Below are 20,666 nucleotides of genomic sequence, written 5' to 3' on the forward strand. Positions count from 1 at the left end.
CCTAAACTTTATCCGTGCACAGGAAACCATAGCCCTTCCTCTCTCAAGTAATGCAACTATGCCTTCAAACAACTGATATCTCACATACAGTAAACAAAACCAAATGCAACGTAACGTAACAATACAACACCTGACAGAAAAAGAAATGACAGCTATGCACGTGCTCATCTTGCATCAACATGTACATATTGCCTGATTGTTAACTTCAGAGAACTTTGCATTTGAGACATAAACGAGATCTTCCTGTGTGTGCTATAAGCATTTTATTATGCAAGAAGTAACCCAATCATTCAACAATCTGAAACTGAATGCAAGCTACCTTGTAAATAAAAACAAACAAGTACAAAACAAGCAACTAATACTCAAATAGTTTTATTTTGTTTAAATGTAACCTTTATTTAACTAGGCATGTCAGTTAAGAACAAATTCTTATTTACAACGACGGCCTACCCCGGCCAAACCCAGACAATGCTGGGCCAATTGTGTGCCGCCCTATGGGACTCCCAATAATGGCCAGATGTGATACAGCCTGGATTTGAACCAGGGACTGTGGTGACGCTTCTTGCACAGAGATGCAGTGCCTAAGGCCGCTGTGCCACTCGGGAGTTCAAAGATACAGTATAGAAAACAAAACACATTTATTTTACCAAAACATTTATTTTATTATTTTAGGTTGGAGAAATCTACCTGAAAAAGATCTGGGGTTTTGACATGGTTCACCATGCATACCTCTAAAATCGACCACACTCTCTGTTCCCTGGACTGAGGCTTTTGTTGCCATGGAGATTGGGTCCGTCCACCAACACTCCCATACTCACCAGCATGTCCTTTGGAATGAGACGGGAGTTGCGAGACACATAAACCTTCTCCAGGTGGGGATTCATAGGGGAGGGCACATAGTCCATACAGGCAGAGCCACCTAGACTGGGGGCACACACCGCCTCCCACTTGTAGAACATTTGGCCATGCTGGAGGTTGCAGAGATCCTCCTTCACCCCGGCTGTCAGCTCCTTCTCACATTCTCCTAACAGGTCGTCGTTCCACTTGTCGTCCTCGTCCCACACCTCAAATCTCAGCTTCTTACTGGTTGACAGATCCACGGTTCCCAGGTCATAGCTCATTGCCCAGCTGGGGTTGTTGTTGTTGTAGATAACTGTAGTGCGTCCGATTGTCTGGCCTGCGAAAGCCACCTTCACGTAGCCGTCAGTGGCAGTGGTGTGGTCTCCCCACAGGTTGGCCCCTCTCTGAACAGTGATGACCACCCGCGCCAGGCCCTTGCGGGTGGGGCAGCAGTCGGCGCTCACCCCGGGGATGTTGTGGCAGCTGCAGACGCAGGAGTCTCTGTAGTCACTTTTGATGCCAGTTTGACAGGGTTCAGAACAGTTCTTCCACAAGGCCTTCTCCAGGATGTAGTCGCTGATGGCCTTGCGCAGGTGCTTCCGAGCTGGGTTGGTGGTGGGCAGCAACTCATGGAGAGATTCCAGCGAATAGGTGACAATGTCCGGATAGTGTGGTAGGGAGTCCAGCCATGCCTTGTAGGAGGCGGGATCTTTTTCAGCAGAGAAGAGGAGCTCTGGTTCTGTGGTGTGGCCACCTTTCACCTCTGTGAACCTGTAGGGTGTCAGAGGGGGAAAAGTTTTTTGTGAGGGGCAGTACACATTTCAGCAAGGGAGAGTATGTATTGATTAGGGAAGTGTGAAGAGAGAGAGAGACAGAAATAAAGAAATTGTGTGAGGGAGAATCTATATGTGAAAAAGCAGCAGACTATAATTCCCCACCTATCATTGAAGACACTGGAGAAGCTGGCCTTGCTCTCTGTCTTAGACTTATCCTCCTGACAGTGCTTGAACTCAGTCTTCAAGCTGTTGCCTGCACCCACACTGGCAGACGCCTCCACATCCAAACACATCTTCACCTCCTCCGCACTGAGACCCTGCAGGCTGGCCTGGCACTGCTTGATACTGGTCACAGACTGCACCGTTCCACCCAGGCTCACCTACACACAGGATGAGAGGTAGAAAGTAATGAATGTTCCCAGAGAGATGCCAGTAAACTGCACATCTAGGGGCAAACATCCCCTAATTTTGCTATTTAGTTTGTGTGCCTATTGCCTTGATGATTTACAACATTGATGTTGACCATCTCTCTCCCTCACCTTGGTAATGTAATGCGTGCCAAAGTTATCAATAAGCTTGTAATAACGTTGTTTGTTTTCTTGTTGATATATTTTGGGGAGATTCTTCACTGCTGTCTTGAATTCTCGGTGTAACTTGGGCTGGCCAGATACTCGATAGCTATTTTTGGAGAGGGGGGTTAATATTGTAATGATACAGACAAACACTTATAAAATGAAATGATCACAGAAATATACCATACATAAACATGCAAAAACACACTTGTATTTACAATCCCCAAAGGAAACTGAGATGAGGTTTCACAGAGACACATGGGTAAAAGGAGCTCATGCTGTGTGGGCCACCTGATGTTTACCTGTAATACCCGCAGGACACACTGTGGCTTGTGAAACTGAACTTGTCACTCTTGGTTTTCTCCATGGAGTACTCAGCCAATTTGGAGTTGGTACCAGCGAGCATAATCTTCCCACTTTTTGATCCCTTCTCTAACTCTAGATTAACCTGCCAGTTATTCTCCACAGAAGAGCCACTGGAGCTGACGAGAGACTCACTGGAGCGATGGAGTTTACTGGACACTTTCATACTACACTGGTGGTTTGGTCTCCAATCCACCACTGCCAAAGGAAGCCTCTGTTGTTTCCCTTCCAGATAGGGATTCTTACAGAGGGTGCAGGTCTTGTCTTTGCGTTTCCACACGTTCATGTCAATGACAAAGGCTCCTTTGCGTTTCATTTTGGTGATGTCAAAGCCTTCCCCTGCTAGGTTGGTTCCAGGAGCAAATTCTGCCTCTTTGCACTCATTGGCTGAGCCGATGGTGCATGATTGGCAACTGGGATGAGGAATGGACAACATAAGCCCTGCCCAGAGACACACTATCAATAAGGACATCCTGGATGAGGTGAGAAGATGTTTGCGACGGGCACCTACAAGTCACTGTTTCATGCTGAAAAAAATAAACGTTATTTAGAGGGTCATTATTATAATGAAGTAAACAATTATTGATAACCAAGATATAACATACATAACTTATTGCAAGTCAGCATGCAAACGTAACCTATTGGCTAGATCATAAGCTAACAATGTTTACCATATTTTACACAAACATATGACAACTTGGTGCTGGTCTACATGGAACTTCTACAAAAATATTCCCAATTTACATAATGGTTATTGTTGAATTCTAGTTCCGTCATCATATTCATTCCCTGAATTGAATCCTCAATGGAAATGAATCCTGACCCTCAACTAGGAAATACATAATAGGGTATAAGCATAACACTTGCATAAATTCAATCTTGTTCAATTTCATCCCACTTGTTAGTTATTTATCCATTTCAAAGGCCACTCTCTTATTGACTGTACAGTTTTTTTGGTTCATATTTTGTTCAATTTCTCTTACTTTTGTTATCTAATGTGGTAGTAAATGTGTTACCGCAGCCTACTATCAAAGTCAAATCCAATTATTAGAATATTTGTACTCAAAAATTATATTTTTGTCCATATTCACATAACTACTTGTGTATGTTTCCTTTCTATAAAATTGGTGCAAAGCAAAACTAAATATACAGCATTAAAACTCACCTTTGACCAGTCTGTCCACTATGTGATGAATGTGAGAGTGAGAGGCTGGGGCAATAATGTACCGTAATTAAGTTCCTTTTTGATATAGGAAAAGGTGTGTTCGTACTCAAATGGGACGAGCAAATGGAAGGTTGAGGGGATGTTGGTCTTAGTATAGACGACGCAAAAGAGTGTCTGCATAGAACATTCTGTGGTTTCAGAGAGCGAGAATTGAGCGGAAGAGGGGTTGGGGTGGTGGTCTGGTGTGCTGCTCAGTGGAAAAATACGACATTGGTCTTTCAGTTAAATGCCTTCATCTGACAGACCATTTACTTTGTAATTTCTCTGAAGTGGTGGTGTGGGTTGATAAAATGAAACTGTTGAGAAGATAATGATAGCCTACTAGGTCTAGGGTAATGTGATATAGGCAGGAATTTACCTTCTCATTCAATATAACAAGCTACATGTATGTTCTGAAAAGACCAAATATAATCAGTTTGTTACGATTAAAGAGGCAGAGCAATATGAGTTGGCCATAGATAACTGAAGGAAGAATGTTTTTTATTTTGTCAATAAAGTTTTTTACATTTTCAATATGACATTACACCATTACACTAATAACAACAAACACATGACACAACAAGACAGAAAAAAAGACAGCAATCAATCAATCAAATGTATTTATAAAGCCCTTCTTTCATCAGTCACAAAGTGCTGTACGGAAACCCAGCCTAAAACCCCAAACAGCAAGCAATGCAGGTGTAGAAGCACAGTGGCTAGGAAAAACTCCCAAGAAAGGCCGGAACCTAGGAAGAAACCTAGAGAGGAACCAGACTATGGGGGGATGGCCAATCCCTTCTGGCTGTGCCGGTTGGAGATTATAACAGAACATGGCCAAGATGTTCAAATGTTCATAGATGACCAGCAGAGTCAAATAATAATAATCACAGTGGTTGTAGAGGGTGCAACAGGTCAGCACCACAGGGGTAAATGTCAGTTCGCTTTTCATAGCCGATCATTCAGAGTATCTCTACCACTCCTGCTGTCTCTAGAGAGTTGAAAACAGCAAGTCTGGGACAGGTAGCACTTCCAGTGAACAGGTCAGTGTTCCATAGCCGCACGCAGAACAGTTGAAACTGGAGCAGCAGCACGACCAGGTGGACTGGAGACAGCAAGGAGTCATCAGGCCAGGTAATCCTGAGGCATGGTCCTAGGGCTCAGGTCCGAAAAAGAAAGAAAGAAAGCACCCTTCAAGCATACAGTACCAGTCAAAAGTTTGGACACACCTACTCATTTAAGGGTTTTTCTTAATTTGTACTATTTTCTACATTGTAGAATAATAGTGAAGACATCAAAACTATGAAATAACATATATGGAATCATGTAGTAACCAAAAAAGTGTTAAATAAATCAAAATATATTTTATATTTAAGATTCTTCAAAGTAGCCAGCCACCCTTTGCCTTGATGACAGCTTTGCACACTCTTGGTATTCTCTCAACCAGCTTCATGAGGTAGTCACCTGGAATGCATTTCAATTAACAGGTGTGCCTTGTTAAAAGTTAATTTGTTGAATTTCTTTCCTTCTTAAGGCATTTGAGCCAATCAGTTGTGTTGTGACAAGGTAGGGGTGGTATACAGAAGATAGCCTTATTTTGTAAAAGACCAAATCCATAGTATGGCAAGAACAGCTCAAATAAGCAAAGAGAAATGACAGTCCATCATTACTTTAAGACATGAAGGTCAGTCAACACGGAAAATATCAAGAATTTTGAGCGTTTCTTCAAGTGCAGTCGCAAAACCATCAAGCTAATGATGAAACTGGCTCTCATGAGGACCAACACAGGAAAGGAAGACCCAGAGTTATCTCTGCTATAGAGGATAAGTTAATTAGAGTTACCAGCCTCAGAAATTGCAGCCTAAATAAATGCTTCACAGGAGACTGCTTGAATAAGGCCTTCATGGTTGAATTGCTGCAAAGAAATCACTGCTAAAGGACACCAATAATAATAAGAGACTTGTTTGGACCAAGAAACACAGGTAATGGACATTAGACCAGTGGAAATCTGTCCTTTAGTCTGAGTCCAGGTTTGAGAGTTGTGGTTCCAACTGCTGTGGTAGGTTGGTGAACGGATGGTCTCAACATTTTTGATTCCCAGGTGTAATGGTGTAATGGAGGTGTAATGGTGTAGGGGTGCTTTGCTGGTGACACTGTTAGTGATTTATTTAGAATTGAAGGCACACTTAACCAGCATGGCTACCACAGCATTCTGCAGGCGGATCATTTTCAAATGTGCTCCAAGCTTAATTTTGATGTGTCAATCAGAACTATCAAAATAGATACAATGGCATCAAGTCTCTCATACGAAGAGACAGATATTTATGGCATGTAACACCCATAGGGTCACCTCGTAGGACAACTATTGAAATGTTGAGACTGGCCGACTGGGAGACTCATAATGTTATTCAAGTTTAGATATGAAATTACACTCATCTAGAGAGAGAGAGGGAGTGAAAGAGTGGGAGGGAGAAAAAGAAAGAGAGAGAGTGCAAAAATATATTCTGTGTACAACGTAAAACACTAAATAATGCATGCAGAGCAGAATTAGGCCGATACCCAGTAATTATCAAAATCCAGAAAAGAGACGTTAAATTCTACAACCACCTAAAAGGATTCGATTCCCAAACCTTTTATAACAAAGCCATCACCGACAGAGAGATGAACCTGGAGAAGAGACCCCTAAGCAAGCTGGTTCTGGGTCTCTGTTCACAAACACAAACAGACCCCACAGAGCCCCAGGACAGCAATACAATTAGACCCAACCAAATCATGAGAAAACAAAAAGATAATTACTTGACACATTGGAAAGAATTAACAAAAAAACAGAGCAAACTAGAACGCTATTTGGCCCTAAACAGAGAGTACACAGTGGCAGAATATGTCCCACCCTGACCTGAGTGAGCCTTTTTATGTTTCTATTTCGGTTTGGTTGGGGTGTGATTTGGGTGGGCATTCTATGTTTCATATTCTATGTTTCTTTATTTCTATGTTTTGGCCAGGTATGGTTCTCAATCAGGGACAGCTGTCTATTGTTGTCTCTGATTGGGAATCATACTTAGGTAGCCCTTTCACCCTCCTTCAGTGTGGGCAGTTAACTTTGTTTGTGGCACTTAGCCCTGTAAGCTTCACGGTTGTTTCTTTCGTTTGTTGTTTTGTTTGCGACATTTTAAAATGAAAGGAAAATGTACGCTCACCACGCTGCACTTTGGTCTACTTCCAACGACACCCGTGACAGAATAACTGACCACTGTGACTGACCCAAATTTAAGGAAAGCTTTGACTATGTACAGACTCAGTGAGCATAGCCTTCCTATTGAGAAAGGTCGCCGTAAGCCGACCTGGCACTCAAGAAAAGGTGGAAACTAAGCTGCACTTCCTAACCTCCTGCCAAATGTATGACCATATTAGAGACACATATTTCCCTCAGATTACTCAGACCCACAAAGAATTTGAAAACAAATCCAATTTTGATAAACTCTCATATCTATTGGATGAAATACCACAGTGTGTCACAGCAGCAAGATTTGTGACCTGTTGCCACAAGAAAAGGGTAACCAGTGAAGAACAAACACTATTGTAAATACAACCCATATTTATTTATTTCCCCTTTTGTACTTGAACTATTTCACATCGTTACAACACACATAATATCACATTTGAAATGTCTTTATTCTTTTGGAACTTGTGAGTGTAATATTTACTGTTAACTTTATATTGTTTATTTCACTTTTGTTTTATCCATTTCACTTGTTTTGGCAATGTAAACATATGTTTCCCATGCCAATAAATACCCTTGAATTGAATTGAGAGAGAGAGAGAAAGAGTGTGGAAACAACATTTTAGATTCTATTTAGAGAAACATTCATGTGCTCCTAATAACTAAGTTATTACTTTTTGGTAAACAATTGTTATTGTTATTGAATCACAATCTATACAGTCAATTAGAATTATTAAGCATACCTCCAACAATATAGGGACAATATATTTTCTCTATGCTTTGCCCTCTCACAACTACAGAGTCATATTAGATAGAAACGCACCCATATAATAATATGTTACATGAACACACCCATTAATACAATTCTGCCCTCCAATTGGTTTAGTAATGGCGTGTTCATGTTATAGGCTTTCCTATTGGCTAATGAAGAGTGAACATAGAGCGCAAGCTGCAAGGGCTGGTTGATTGACATGGCTCCCGCCACCCTGGCTGGCACTACAGTCAACCTTTCACCTTCTTATCTAAAGTGCATTTTTTGTGTATTTTAAAGTAAACTTTGCTGTTGTAGGTCTATATGTGTTAACTACGTGAAAGTAATTAGAAAAATACATAGAAGAAGATGTAAGATTAAAGTACAAATAACTGTTTCTTCTTCATGTTTCCTAAATTCTAGAGAGGATCACCTAATTATTGGTGCAGCCATTATTAAACATTATTCCAAAATATTACCAAACAGTGACTGGTGAGGTATTTATCCCTGTCTCCCTTGTGCTGTTTTCTCATAAAACCCCACTGTCAGTCCCCCGCAATAATTCTCTTCAGTACCGCTCTATACCCACAGTGGATTACAGCGTCACTGTCCGGTACAGGGCATCAATCATCCGATGCGAGGGACTCGACGCCGGTGAATAAACGAGTCACATCTAACAAGAGTTTGGACGGAATCTTTATGGGAAATGGGGGTACCAACACGAGAGAAGATTTGGACACGAAAATCTGTATTTTTTGGTGTCGGGTTGACATCTTCCTTATCCATATTTGTTTGAAATCTCCCGGTGTAAATCACAGCAGTAGCACGCTAACGCGTTCCATCGCACTACATCTGCAGTTGTTGGTCGGTGAAAAACTACCTACCGTTAGTTAGCTGTAACCAGAATATGGATATTTTTGCTCGAGCGTTTATCTGCTTTTACGTTATGACCTGCTAACGTTAGTCCTGTATTGGAAATCTGACCGCTAAACCCATTCCTCTGTAGTCAGTGGTATCAAGGTGACGGATGGGAGTAGCTAAGCTAAAGCCACTGGACTTGTGAACCGGTGTAGATAAACTAACTATGGCTAATGCTATGTGCCGTGGAATGTTGTACGCTAGCTAGCGACACATTGAGTAACTAGCTAGCAGCTACCATGAATTATATTGTGTTCGCTAACCTCCGACAGATGTTGGGTGTTATGTCGGCAATCAAATGTAATATGTAATGTATACCACGGGCTTACACCATGTATGTGGTTGGCCTCGTCCTTGTCAACCCCTGTGGTTGACACATGTATCGGTTTTTAAAAGCAAACAGCGGGATAAAAACGCTGTCACCGGGTAGTGGTGCTGAAAAGAAAGAACATATTTTCTGTCGCTATCTCGCTACAGTACTGTAGCTATGGGAGCTAGCTAGCTATATAGCTAGCAGCACATTATAGCTAGCTAACCCCCTCAGATTCTATCAATGGTGTCTAATAAATTTTTATTCGCAATCATTCTATTATATGTGTATATAGGTGTACAGTCATTATTTTACTTTTTTGGCGGCGTCGTTTTAACTATTTTGGTTGCTATGGCATTTTTAAATGGACCCAGACTATTAGACTGGGCGAATTCACCTCCTCATCTTCAATTCAACAAATACGTCCTGACTGGATACCGACCAATATCTTCTGTCCAAGACTGTATAAGAAGCCTTTTTTACATGCACAACGAACTGGGAAACATATACACACATGGTGAGTTTAAATATTTTGAGATGAAGATAACTTGCTGGCTGGCTAGCTAAATTTCTCTAAAAGTAAATGAGTGGGTTCATGAGAGCAGTTCAGGCTTTGCTATGGAGCGATTTCAGTGCAAACAGAAACGATTTGAATTCAATATTTTTGTATTAAGATATTGAATTTGAATTCTATATTTTTCGATTTGTAATGCACAAATTGAGTTATTGAATTCATGAATTGCACTTGTATTTCATGATTTGAAACTGAATTGAATGAATATTTCATTCCGTTTAAAAATTCAATTTCAATTGCATTAAATATTCAAATGCAATATTTATATATTCAGTTTAAATATGGTATATATTGCTTTCATTGTCTGTGTATTAAGTTTACAAAATATAATTTCAAGTTTAGCAAAGTTTCATATATTCAACTTCTCAGATGCATTCAGATTCACTTTTCAAATTAAGTTCTTTAAATTTAGATTCAAAACTAGAGACATCATCCTGGTACTTTGCTAGCAAGGAATAACAGATAGAATCACACACTCCAGGGTTCACTCCAGGATATTTTAACAAGGTGGTGCAGCAGAGTACGGCTGAGGGGAGGCCTGGAGCAGGGCAGTGACTCCCTTTGGACTCAGAGATTTTTTTTTTTAACACGTGTAAGTGCCATTTCTTCCAATCTAGAGCAAAAAATACTCTATTAAATGCTAACAAAAAAATATGTTTTTTACATAGTGGTGCAGCCAGTCTACAAGGTGGCGCAGCACCACACTTACATTGGGGAGAACCATGCGCTCTGTGTTAAACAGGTTTCAGGCGTTTTCTAAAGCCAATGTGTCATGTTGAATTTATCTTCTTCCAATGAATTTGGCTCAAGCGTTTGAACTCTTTGGGCTACAAACTATTATGACTCCTTTGCTGAAAGATAAAACTTGGAACATGGATGTGGTTTCTGTGACCATGTTTATGTGATGAGAACCTTGCCTGAGATTTGAAGACGTGTTAGTCTGACATGTTAGGCATATTAGTTTCAAGTCTCCGGCAAGGGTACTCATTATAATGTGACTGACTGGGTGAAGACTTTGTTAACCTGCTGAGCTAAAGCTTAGGCATTGGTTCTGTGACTTGGATGGGTCTCTTCGAGGAGGAGGTCAAAGGGGGGTGAAGTGTAACAGCTGGCTCATGGACCATGCTTGCATGATGACTACTCTGAGACCTGAAAAGTTGCATTGTCTGGCACACAGGAGACCTGGGTTAGAACCTAATCATGTCTTCCGGTCTCAGGCAAGGTTGTTCATCACATGCATGGATCACCAAACCACCACTGTTGTGCTCTCATTAAATGTAGTAAACAGATTCTTATGCTTTTGTTTGCCACAGAAAGTGTTGTTCTCCAGTAGGCCTGAGTTCAAACCCAGTCAGTTATATTGGTGCTGTGAGTATGAGGTCAAAGGTGGGTGAAATGTAACCAAGATCCACAGTCTTTTAATGAGTAACCTTTATTTTTTATTGAACCTTTATTTAACTAGGCAAGTCAGTTAAGAACAAATTCTATTTTTTACAATACTGGGCCAATTGTGCACCGCCCTATGGGACTCCCAATCACGGCCAGATGTGATTCAGCCTGGATTTGAACCAGGGATTGTAGTGGTGCCTCTTACACTGAGATGCTGTGCCCTAGGCCCCTGCGCCACTCAGGAGCCCTTGCTGGAGACTTGAAGACTTGTTAGCTTCCTGAACTCATCCATATGTGATTTAGCTAAGTGGGCTAACACAGTCTATGACATGTTGGGGACCCGGTTTGAACCCAGTAGGTCACAAGAGCAAGATTAAATAGGGAGTGGAAAAGCTATCCTCAGAAGGGCTATGACAGGGCAATTCAACTATATTCTTATGGGGGCCAAATTGCATTTATTTTTGTCACACTCTATTGCGTGTCCTGTGTGCATCATAGAGGGGAACAGAAGGAACGACAATATTTAAGAGAGTCTTAAGAGAGTCCCATTCAGGAATGGGGTCATAATAGCTTATAGCCAAAATGGTACACATATTAGAGCCAAATTAATCGGAAATAAATAAATGAAACATGCCACATTGGCTTCAGAAACCGTCGGAACCCTGTTCAACCTGTAGAACGTTTGATTCAATCTGTTAACTTCTACCATTCCTTGCTGACAAAGTACCAGGATGTTGCCTCTTGTTTTGAATCTGAATTTAGAGAACTGAATTTGAAAATATATTTAATTAAATTGAAATTAAACATTAAAACTATTAATTCAATTCAGTTTTCAATCATGAAATACAAGTTCAATTTATTTATTGAATTTGTGCATTACAAATTCAAAAATGTTGAATTCAAATACAGTTTCTGTTGGCACTGAAGTTACTCCGTACTGTGACCAGTGACAGCAGCCATGGGAAGTGTTAGCTGGCTAGCTAACTAGCAAGCAGCTTGCTATTGTCATTAGTTGAATCACAGTAAGTTGCCAAAGACAAAGCTCAACACCAGCTGATGACTAATATAATAAGCTTTATGTAAAGTTTTGGTTGCACTTGGTAGTACATTACAGCACATAATAAACTGGTAATAACGTGGTAATTATGTCAGAAAGTATGGTAACAATTTTTAGATATTCACAATGAATTTGCCCAAATACTCTTATAATTTCAGTATATATGTTGGGTAGAGAAGGAGAAGGCTCTTTGTGTCTCTAAAAATCCTCTTAATTTTCAGATTGAAGTGACCAAGATTGCATATGAAACCATGGTCTCTAGCATAGGATTCTTGATGACCTCAAGTGAAGTCAACTTGCTACGGTATAAAGGATGCTTGTGTACCAATGGAGTGTTGAGTTTTAGTGTCAGCCATCTCCTTCCATTTTACTTACAGCACACCTGCCAACAGTCATTGAACCAGACAGGATTAGTGATCACCAGGGCAGGGGGGAATTTATTCCTGAAAGGAAGAGGAATCCTTTATTCAGACCAGGAATGATTGATTGATTGGCAGGCAGCTTAGCCTCTCCCTTACTATGCAATTTGTCATTCAGAGAAAGTAATTAAAAGAAAAAGGATGTTCAGAGAAAAAGGTTTGTCATTCAGAGAAAAAGGTTATTGCAATATTCTTGCAGCATAATAGCATTCAGAAAATAGGCTACATAAATACGGATGTATGACTCATTGGGTCTCATTGGGTAAAAGCATCTGCTAAATGGTATATATTTATATATTTCAAGTTGGTGAAGTCACACAGGTCCCATTTTTGGTAATATATGGCACCTGAAAACCAAATAAGATCACACAAATGGAGTCCACATGCTACATTTGCACAATAGGTTCAACAGCTGGAATACTTTTGGATAGAAACACGCAACTCCTGTCTAAAGAGTAGCAATCATACTTTGGACCGCTTAGGCTGTGTTTACACAGGCAATCCAATTATATTTTTTACACTAATTGTTTTTTTGGCCAATCAGATCAGCTCTGAAAAATATCTGATGTGATTGGTCAAAAGACCAATTAATGGAAAACCCCCAGAATTGGGTTGCCTGTGTAAATGCAGCCTTAGAGAGCCTGTCCAGTTGTACTGTTCAGTCGTGCTGAGGGAGGGTATGGAGGGAGGGGTGCAGAAGAGATCAAACTCAAAATAGATGTTAGACAGGAGGCTGGTGTGAGAAGCTATAGGAGGACGGGCTTATTGTAATGGCTGGAATGGAATAAATGGAACATTATCAAACATGGAAATCACGTTTGACTCCATTCCATTTATACCATTCCAGCCAATACAATGAGCCTGTCCTCCTATAGCTACTCCCACCAGCCTCCTCTGGTGTTGGATTGCATTGGCTGTATCACCTGGCCAGGACAAATTATTTTACATTCGGAAAAGCAGAGTGAGCGAAAGACGGGAAGAAGGCAGGATGTGGAGGAGAGTGATATGTGTGTATCAAATTTCAAGGACCTGATTTTGCTCTCCAAGCACATCCCAATAGCCTAAGTGAAGCAACCTACAACACATCTCTGTAGTTTAAGGGTAATTCCATGGTAACGGAATTACGCTGCACTTTTTCACAGGAAAGAACTGTGATCTTTGCATCTGCACTGTTTTCCAGTAAATGTTTTAATTGTATTTACTGTGCAGGGATCTCCCAAATAATGTAAGAGGGAAAAAAACAGTGCATTCAGAAAGTATTCACACCTCCGGACATACCTCTTTTTTGTTCTTGTTACACCCTGAATTCAAAATTGATTAAAAAAAATATATCTCATCCATCTACACACAATACCCCATGATGATAAAGTGAAAACACGTTTTAATTTTTTTTGCAAATGTATTGAAAATTAAATGCAGAAATATCTAAGTATTCACACCCATGAGTCAATACTTTGCAGAAGAACCTTTGGCGGTGATTACAGTTTTGAGTCGTCTTGGGTATGTCTGTATCAGCTTTGCACATCTGAATTTGTTTTTTTTCTCAAGTTCTGTGAAGTTAGATGGGCAGTGGTGGTGAACAGCATTCCAACGCTGGAAAGCATTCCAGCGTTGCTTTGGCTGTATGTTTGAGGTCATTGTCCTGTTGGAATGTAAATCTTCTCCCCAGTCTAAGGTCGTTTGCACTCTGAAGCAGGTTCTCATCAAGGATTTGCCTGTATTTGACTCCATTCATTGTTCCCTCTATCAGTCTCCCAATCCCTGCAGTTGAAAAGCATGTCCATAGTATCATGCTGCACAGTAGGGATGGTGTTAGACGGTTGATGTTCTGTGCCTGGTTTTCTCCAGACATAGCGCTTTGCATTCAGGCCAAACAGTAAAATTTGTCTCATCAGACGACAGAATATTTTGCCTGATGCTATCAGTCTTTCACCTGCATTTTTGCTAACTCCAGGCATGCTGTCGTGGCTTTTTCTCAGAAGTGGCATCTGTCTGGAAACTTTCCCTTAAAGGGCTGTAGAGACTGTTGTCCTTCTGGCAGGTTTTCCCATCTCAGCCAAGGAACTCTGTAGTTTTGTCAGTGTTCATTGGGTTCTTGGTCACCTCCCTGACCAAGGTCCTTCTTGCCCGGTTGCTAAATTTAGGTCAGAAGGCCAACTCTAGGCATAGTCTGGATAGTTCCATATTTTTTTTATTTCCCAATGATGGAGACCACTGTGCTCTTGGAAACTTTGAACACTCTACAAGTTGTTTTATACCCTCCCCAGATATATGCCTCATCACAATCTTGGAGATGTACTAGTTTCTTGGACTTCATGGGATAGTTGCAGCTCTGACATATATAGACAGGTGTGTTCCTTTCAAAATGCCCCAAAAATGTAATTGGCAACAGGTGGACTTCAAGGAAGTTGTAGTGACATCTGAAGGATGATCAAAGGAAATTGGATGAACCTGAACTCAATTTGGAGTGTCAAAGAAAAAGAGTGTGAATACTTATGTAAATGAGATATTTCTGTATTTCATTTTAAATACATTTGCAAAAATCTTGAAAAAATATGTTTTTACTTTTTCGTTATAGGGTATTGTGTGCAGATGGGTGAGAAAATACATCTATTTAATCCATTTAGAATTTGCTCTGTAACAACAAAATGTGGAATAAGTGAAGGGGTATGGATACTTTCTAAAGGCACTTACACTCAGTGGCCAGTTTATTAGGTACACCCATCTAGTACTGGGTCAGACACCCCTCTTGCTTCCAGAACAGCCTGAATTCTTCAGGGCATGGATTCTACAAGGTGTGGTTGGTGTTCAAACATGGCTCAATTGGTAGTAAGGGACTTAACATGTGCCAGGAAAACATTCCCCACACCATTACACCACTGCCACCAGCCTGTACCGTTGACAGCAGGAAGGATGGAGCCATGGACTCATGCAGCTTAGGCCAAGTCCTGACTCTGCCATCGGCATGACATAACAGCAACCGTGATTAGTTGGACCAGGAAAAGTTTTTCCATTCCTCAGTTGTCCAGTGTTGGTGATCACGTTCCCATTGGAACCTCCTCTTCTTGTTTTTAGCTGATAGGAGTGGAACCCGGTGTGGTGTCTGCTGCAATAGCCCATCCGTGACAAGGACCGACGAGTTATGCGTTCCGAGATGCCGTTGTACTGCTCCGTTATTTGCCTGTTTGTGGCCTGCATGTTAGCTTGCACAATTCTTGCCATTGTCCTTTTGACCTCTCTCATCAACAAGCTGTTTTTGCTCACAGGGCTACGCTGGCTGAATGCTTTTTGTTTGTTGCACCGTTCTCAGTAAACCCTAGACACTGTCATGCGTAAAAATTCCAGGAGGCCGGCCATTTCTGAGATACTGGACAATCGTACTACACTCAAAGTCGCTTATGTCATCCTAGCGTTCAATCAAACAGTAACTGGATGCCTGTTTGCCTGCCATATGACTCACTGTCTGTAGGACCAAACCATTTAAAAACATTTTTTATTACCTAATTTGTTATCATATAAGGCCATTGTTTGCTCTAGATTGCAGGAAATTGCAGTTACAGGTGTTCATAAATCTTGGCTGTACTCTGCAGCACCTCCTTGTTAAAATATCCCGGAGAGAATCCTGGTGTGTAAGTTGGTCAAAGTAGTCATTGTACATAGTTGTTTTTTGCTTGCCATACAGTCACTGTGTAATTCTGTTACCGTGGGATAACCCTGTTGTGCGGCAGTAATTGTTGCTGAAGCTAAACAAGAGCTTGTGGAAGGTGAAAAAAGGTGTTTATGCAGTAGCGCTATGCCGTATTGCTAATGTGATTGGAAATTCATAACACATTTGCCATTTTATGTCATTTCATTGGAATAGATTAACAGGTGAAAATAAACTATCCAGTACAGTAGTGCAAACTGCAAGCGTTTTGTATTGGTAAACCTGGTGCTAGTTGTCAGCAAGATTTAGGCCTATTTGACCGAACCCTGTTTATCCCCATCACCCCTTCCTGACAGGTATCCCTCTGCTCTGCTTCCTGTTCCTCATCCCGCTCAACTTCCCCTGGTCCCAGATCAGTGTGACATGGCTGGGTGTGGTCCACTTCCTGGCCTGCCTGTCCCCCCAGCTGGGCTCTGTGCTCTACCACCTCTTCATGAACCACGAGGGAGGAGAGCCTGTCTACCACACTCTTCTCACCCTCGACATGTGTGGCATCTGTATGATCAACACTCTGGGTAAGCAGAGGGGCTTCTGGGTAGCAACTAAAAGCTCTCTCTCATTCTTTCTTTCATTCTCTCTACTTTTTTATCTCCTTCTCTCCTTTCTTTCTCTTCCGGCCTTTTGTTTTCTGTGTACACTCTCTGGCGCACTCTTTTTGTGCAATCCATTTTTTATTTACATATATGCAAATCATCTTGAGTATCCAATAACCAGTGGGTCCTTCCAGCAATTTGGTGCCTTTCAAGATGTGTAACTTGGTAGGGGGAAAAAAGTTTGATTTCACACTTTGTCATAAAGAGCACATGCATAACCTAATAAAAATAAAAACATTTTCCCATCTCATAAATAATGACTATAGTAAGTACAGTGCCTTGCGAAAGTATTCGGCCCCCTTGAACTTTGCGACCTTTTGCCACATTTCAGGCTTCAAAGATAAAGATATAAAACTGTATTTTTTTGTGAAGAATCAGCAACAAGTGGGACACAATCATGAAGTGGAACGACATTTATTGGATATTTCAAACTTTTTTAACAAATCAAAAACTGAAAAATTGGGCGTGCAAAATTATTCAGCCCCCTTAAGTTATTAATACTTTGTAGCGCCACCTTTTGCTGCGATTACAGCTGTAAGTCGCTTGGGGTATGTCTCTATCACTTTTGCACATCGAGAGACTGAAAATTTTCCCATTCCTCCTTGCAAAACAGCTCGAGCTCAGTGAGGTTGGATGGAGAGCATTTGTGAACAGCAGTTTTCAGTTCTTTCCACAGATTCTCGATTGGATTCAGATTGGACTTTGACGTGGCCATTCTAACACCTGGATATGTTTATTTTTGAACCATTCCATTGTAGATTTTGCTTTATGTTTTGGATCATTGTCTTGTTGGAAGACAAATCTCCGTCCCAGTCTCAGGTCTTTTGCAGACTCCATCAGGTTTTCTTCCAGAATGGTCCATCTTCCCATCAATTTTAACCATCTTCCCTGTCCCTGCTGAAGAAAAGCAGGCCCAAACCATGATGCTGCCACCACCATGTTTGACAGTGGGGATGGTGTGTTCAGTGTGAGCACCTTCTTCCACATGTTTGGTGTGTCTCCCAGGTGGCTTGTGGCAAACTTTAAACAACACTTTTTATGGATATCTTTAAGAAATGGCTTTCTTCTTGCCACTCTTCCATAAAGGCCAGATTTGTGCAATATACGACTGATTGTTGTCCTATGGACAGAGTCTCCCACCTCAGCTGTAGATCTCTGCAGTTCATCCAGAGTGATCATGGGCCTCTTGGCTGCATCTCTGATCAGTCTCCTCCTTGTATGAGCTGAAAGTTTAGAGGGACGGCCAGGTCTTGGTAGATTTGCAGTGGTCTGATACTCCTTCCATTTCAATATTATCGCTTGCACAGTGCTGCTTGGGATGTTTAAAGCTTGGGAAATCTTTTTGTATCCAAATCCAGCTTTAAACTTCTTCACAACAGTATCTCGGATCTGCCTGGTGTGTTCCTTGTTCTTCATGATGCTCTCTGCACTTTTAACGGACCTCTGAGACTATCACAGTGCAGGTGCATTTATACGGAGACTTGATTACACACAGGTGGATTGTATTTATCATCATTAGTCATTTAGGTCAACATTGGATCATTCAGAGATCCTCACTGAACTTCTGGAGAGAGTTTGCTGCACTGAAAGTAAAGGGGCTGAATAATTTTGCACGCCCAATTTTTCAGTTTTTGATTTGTTAAAAAAGTTTGAAATATCCAATAAATGTCGTTCCACTTCATGATTGTGTCCCACTTGTTGTTGATTCTTCACAAAAAAATACAGTTTTATATCTTTATGTTTGAAGCCTGAAATTTGGCAAAAGGTCGCAAAGTTCAAGGGGGCCGAATACTTTCGCAAGGCACTGTACCTATTAAGTGTCAAATAAAGTATTATTATTATTATTAAACCTTTATTTTGAAAGGCAAGTCATCTATATATACAGTACCAGTCAAAAGTTAGGATACACCTACTCATTCCATGGCTTTTATTTTATTTTTACTATTTTCTACATTGTAGAATAATAGTGAAGACATCAAAACTATGAAATAACACGTATGGAATCATGTAGTAACCAAAAAAGTGTTAAACAAATCAAAATATATTTTCTATTTGAGATTCTTCAAAGTAGCCACCCTTTGCCTTGATGGCAGCTTTGTGTGCATGATTCTCTGGGATGGGAATATTTGTTCTGGTGTAGTTCAATGACTAACTGCCTCTGACTTTGTGTGTTGTGTTTGCCTCAGGAGCGCTGCCCATCGTCTACAGCACCCTGCTGTGCTACCCATTCACCCGCACAGTGGCTCTGCTCGTCTACATCCTGCTGTCCAGCTACGCTATCTACTCGGCCATCACGGCGCGGAGTAGCGTGCGGCGTCTGCGCTCCTTTGCCTGGCAGGCCCTGTTCCGCTTCTCCTTCTTCCTGCTGCGCTGGGTGGGCGTGGGAGGCGGCAGCCCCACCTCGCTGCAACACTTCCTCACCATGGACGCGCTGGCTGTACTAGGCGGGATCATCAACATCTCACGCATCCCAGAGCGCTTCCGCCCGGGCCTCTTTGACTACTGGTGCAACAGCCACCAGATCATGCACGTGCTGGTGGTGGGCTCCATCCTCTACCTGCACTGGGGTGTGCTGGACGACCTGCTCTGGATCAACAGCCACCACTGTCCCTCAGACTGAGCCCCACCCTGCCTGGAGGGGGACCAGCGGGGAACAGGGTTTAGGACCTCTGGGGGGGGGGGCTGTTTCAATAGGTAATGCTTGGGAAGGGAAGATGGGAGGTGTTCATGAAGACGTGCATGGAAGGCCAGATAAAGTGTTTTACATAATAGGCATTGGTGCAGGCTTTGACACATGTGCAAGAATGTTCATACTGTATCTGTGTCCACCTTGCCATTATACATGCGTTGCTATTTATATTAGGGAACACACACAAGGATTTGGAAATTGGCTCACTGGTCAACACACACACACACACAGCAGAGGATCTTTGAAGATTACACACAAAGGAGATTAAGGATTTGATGTCAGAAATACACATAGAAATGTCTACCAAAAAAATCATGATATGCAAGTGAAGTTACACTTGAGCAATATTTCATTTGCTGTTGACTTATCCTCATGTGTCAATTACCATTTCAACCTATGTCTTTTGTCAAAGTGGACCTTCAATGATGCATTCATTCATTCTGAAGTATTTTTCAGATGTCATTCTATTGCAACCTATGCAGCACATAGCATATAAACGTTAGAACAAACACACACACCGCACACATTCACAGCGTAGCATGCATACATGCTAGTAATGCACAAAGCACTCCCAGACCCGTCACAGAGTCCTATGGAACTACTTGAGTTACTGTGTATTAGAGAGGATATTCTCCCTCTCATTATTTCTTCCATGTTTGTTTGTCTTTCTCCCTTCTCTCTGGCTTTGTCTGTCTCTCTGTGGTCAGGTATGGGTGAAGGGTATGGGTGAAGGGTATGGGTAACTGGGTATGGGTGAAGGGTATGGGTAACTAGGTGAAGGGTATGGGTAACTGGGTGAAGGGTATGGGTAACTGGGTATGGGTGAAGGGTATGGGTAACTGGGTATGGGTGAAGGGTATGGGTAACTGGGTATGGGTGAAGGGTATGGGTAACTGGGTATGGGTAACTGGGTGAAGGGTATGGGTAACTGGGTATGGGTGAAGGGTATGGGTGTAACTGGGTATGGGTGAAGGGTATGGGTGACTGGGTATGGGTGAAGGGTATGGGTAACTGGGTGAAGGGTATGGGTAACTGGGTATGGGTAACTGGGTGAAGGGTATGGGTAACTGGGTATGGGTAACTGGGTGAAGGGTATGGGTAACTGGGTGAAGGGTATGGGTATGGGTAACTGGGTATGGGTAACTGGGTATGGGTGAAGGGTAACTGGGTATGGGTGAAAGGGTTCATTCCTTGGCTTGTGAGTGCTCATTTTGTTTGAAGTTTACCTCCCTTTTAGTGCAGTCCACATAGCCTAAATGCTAGACTGAACTTGGATGCTTTGTGCCAT

General features: G+C 41.7%; 2 protein-coding genes across 2 annotated transcripts; one reads left to right on the plus strand and one right to left on the minus strand.

Annotated features, from left to right (window-relative positions):
- Nucleotides 1–246: 246 nt before the first annotated feature.
- On the minus strand, nt 247–3,874 carry LOC135555335 (perforin-1-like). The gene is made up of 5 exons (XM_064987675.1): nt 3,717–3,874; nt 2,491–3,078; nt 2,156–2,294; nt 1,779–1,996; nt 247–1,611 (listed from the first exon to the last, which is right to left on the minus strand). Exons 2-5 carry the CDS (start codon nt 3,021–3,023, stop codon nt 732–734), a joined length of 1,770 nt encoding a protein of 589 aa, XP_064843747.1. The 5' UTR covers nt 3,024–3,078; nt 3,717–3,874; the 3' UTR covers nt 247–731.
- Nucleotides 3,875–8,345: 4,471 nt separating this feature from the next.
- On the plus strand, nt 8,346–20,116 carry LOC135554938 (progestin and adipoQ receptor family member 4-like). The gene is made up of 3 exons (XM_064987325.1): nt 8,346–9,468; nt 16,393–16,611; nt 18,876–20,116. Exons 1-3 carry the CDS (start codon nt 9,195–9,197, stop codon nt 19,307–19,309), a joined length of 927 nt encoding a protein of 308 aa, XP_064843397.1. The 5' UTR covers nt 8,346–9,194; the 3' UTR covers nt 19,310–20,116.
- The last annotated feature ends 550 nt before the right edge of the window (nt 20,117–20,666 follow it).

Source organism: Oncorhynchus masou, chromosome 15 (assembly GCF_036934945.1).
Source record: "Oncorhynchus masou masou isolate Uvic2021 chromosome 15, UVic_Omas_1.1, whole genome shotgun sequence".
Taxonomy (NCBI): domain Eukaryota; kingdom Metazoa; phylum Chordata; class Actinopteri; order Salmoniformes; family Salmonidae; genus Oncorhynchus; species Oncorhynchus masou.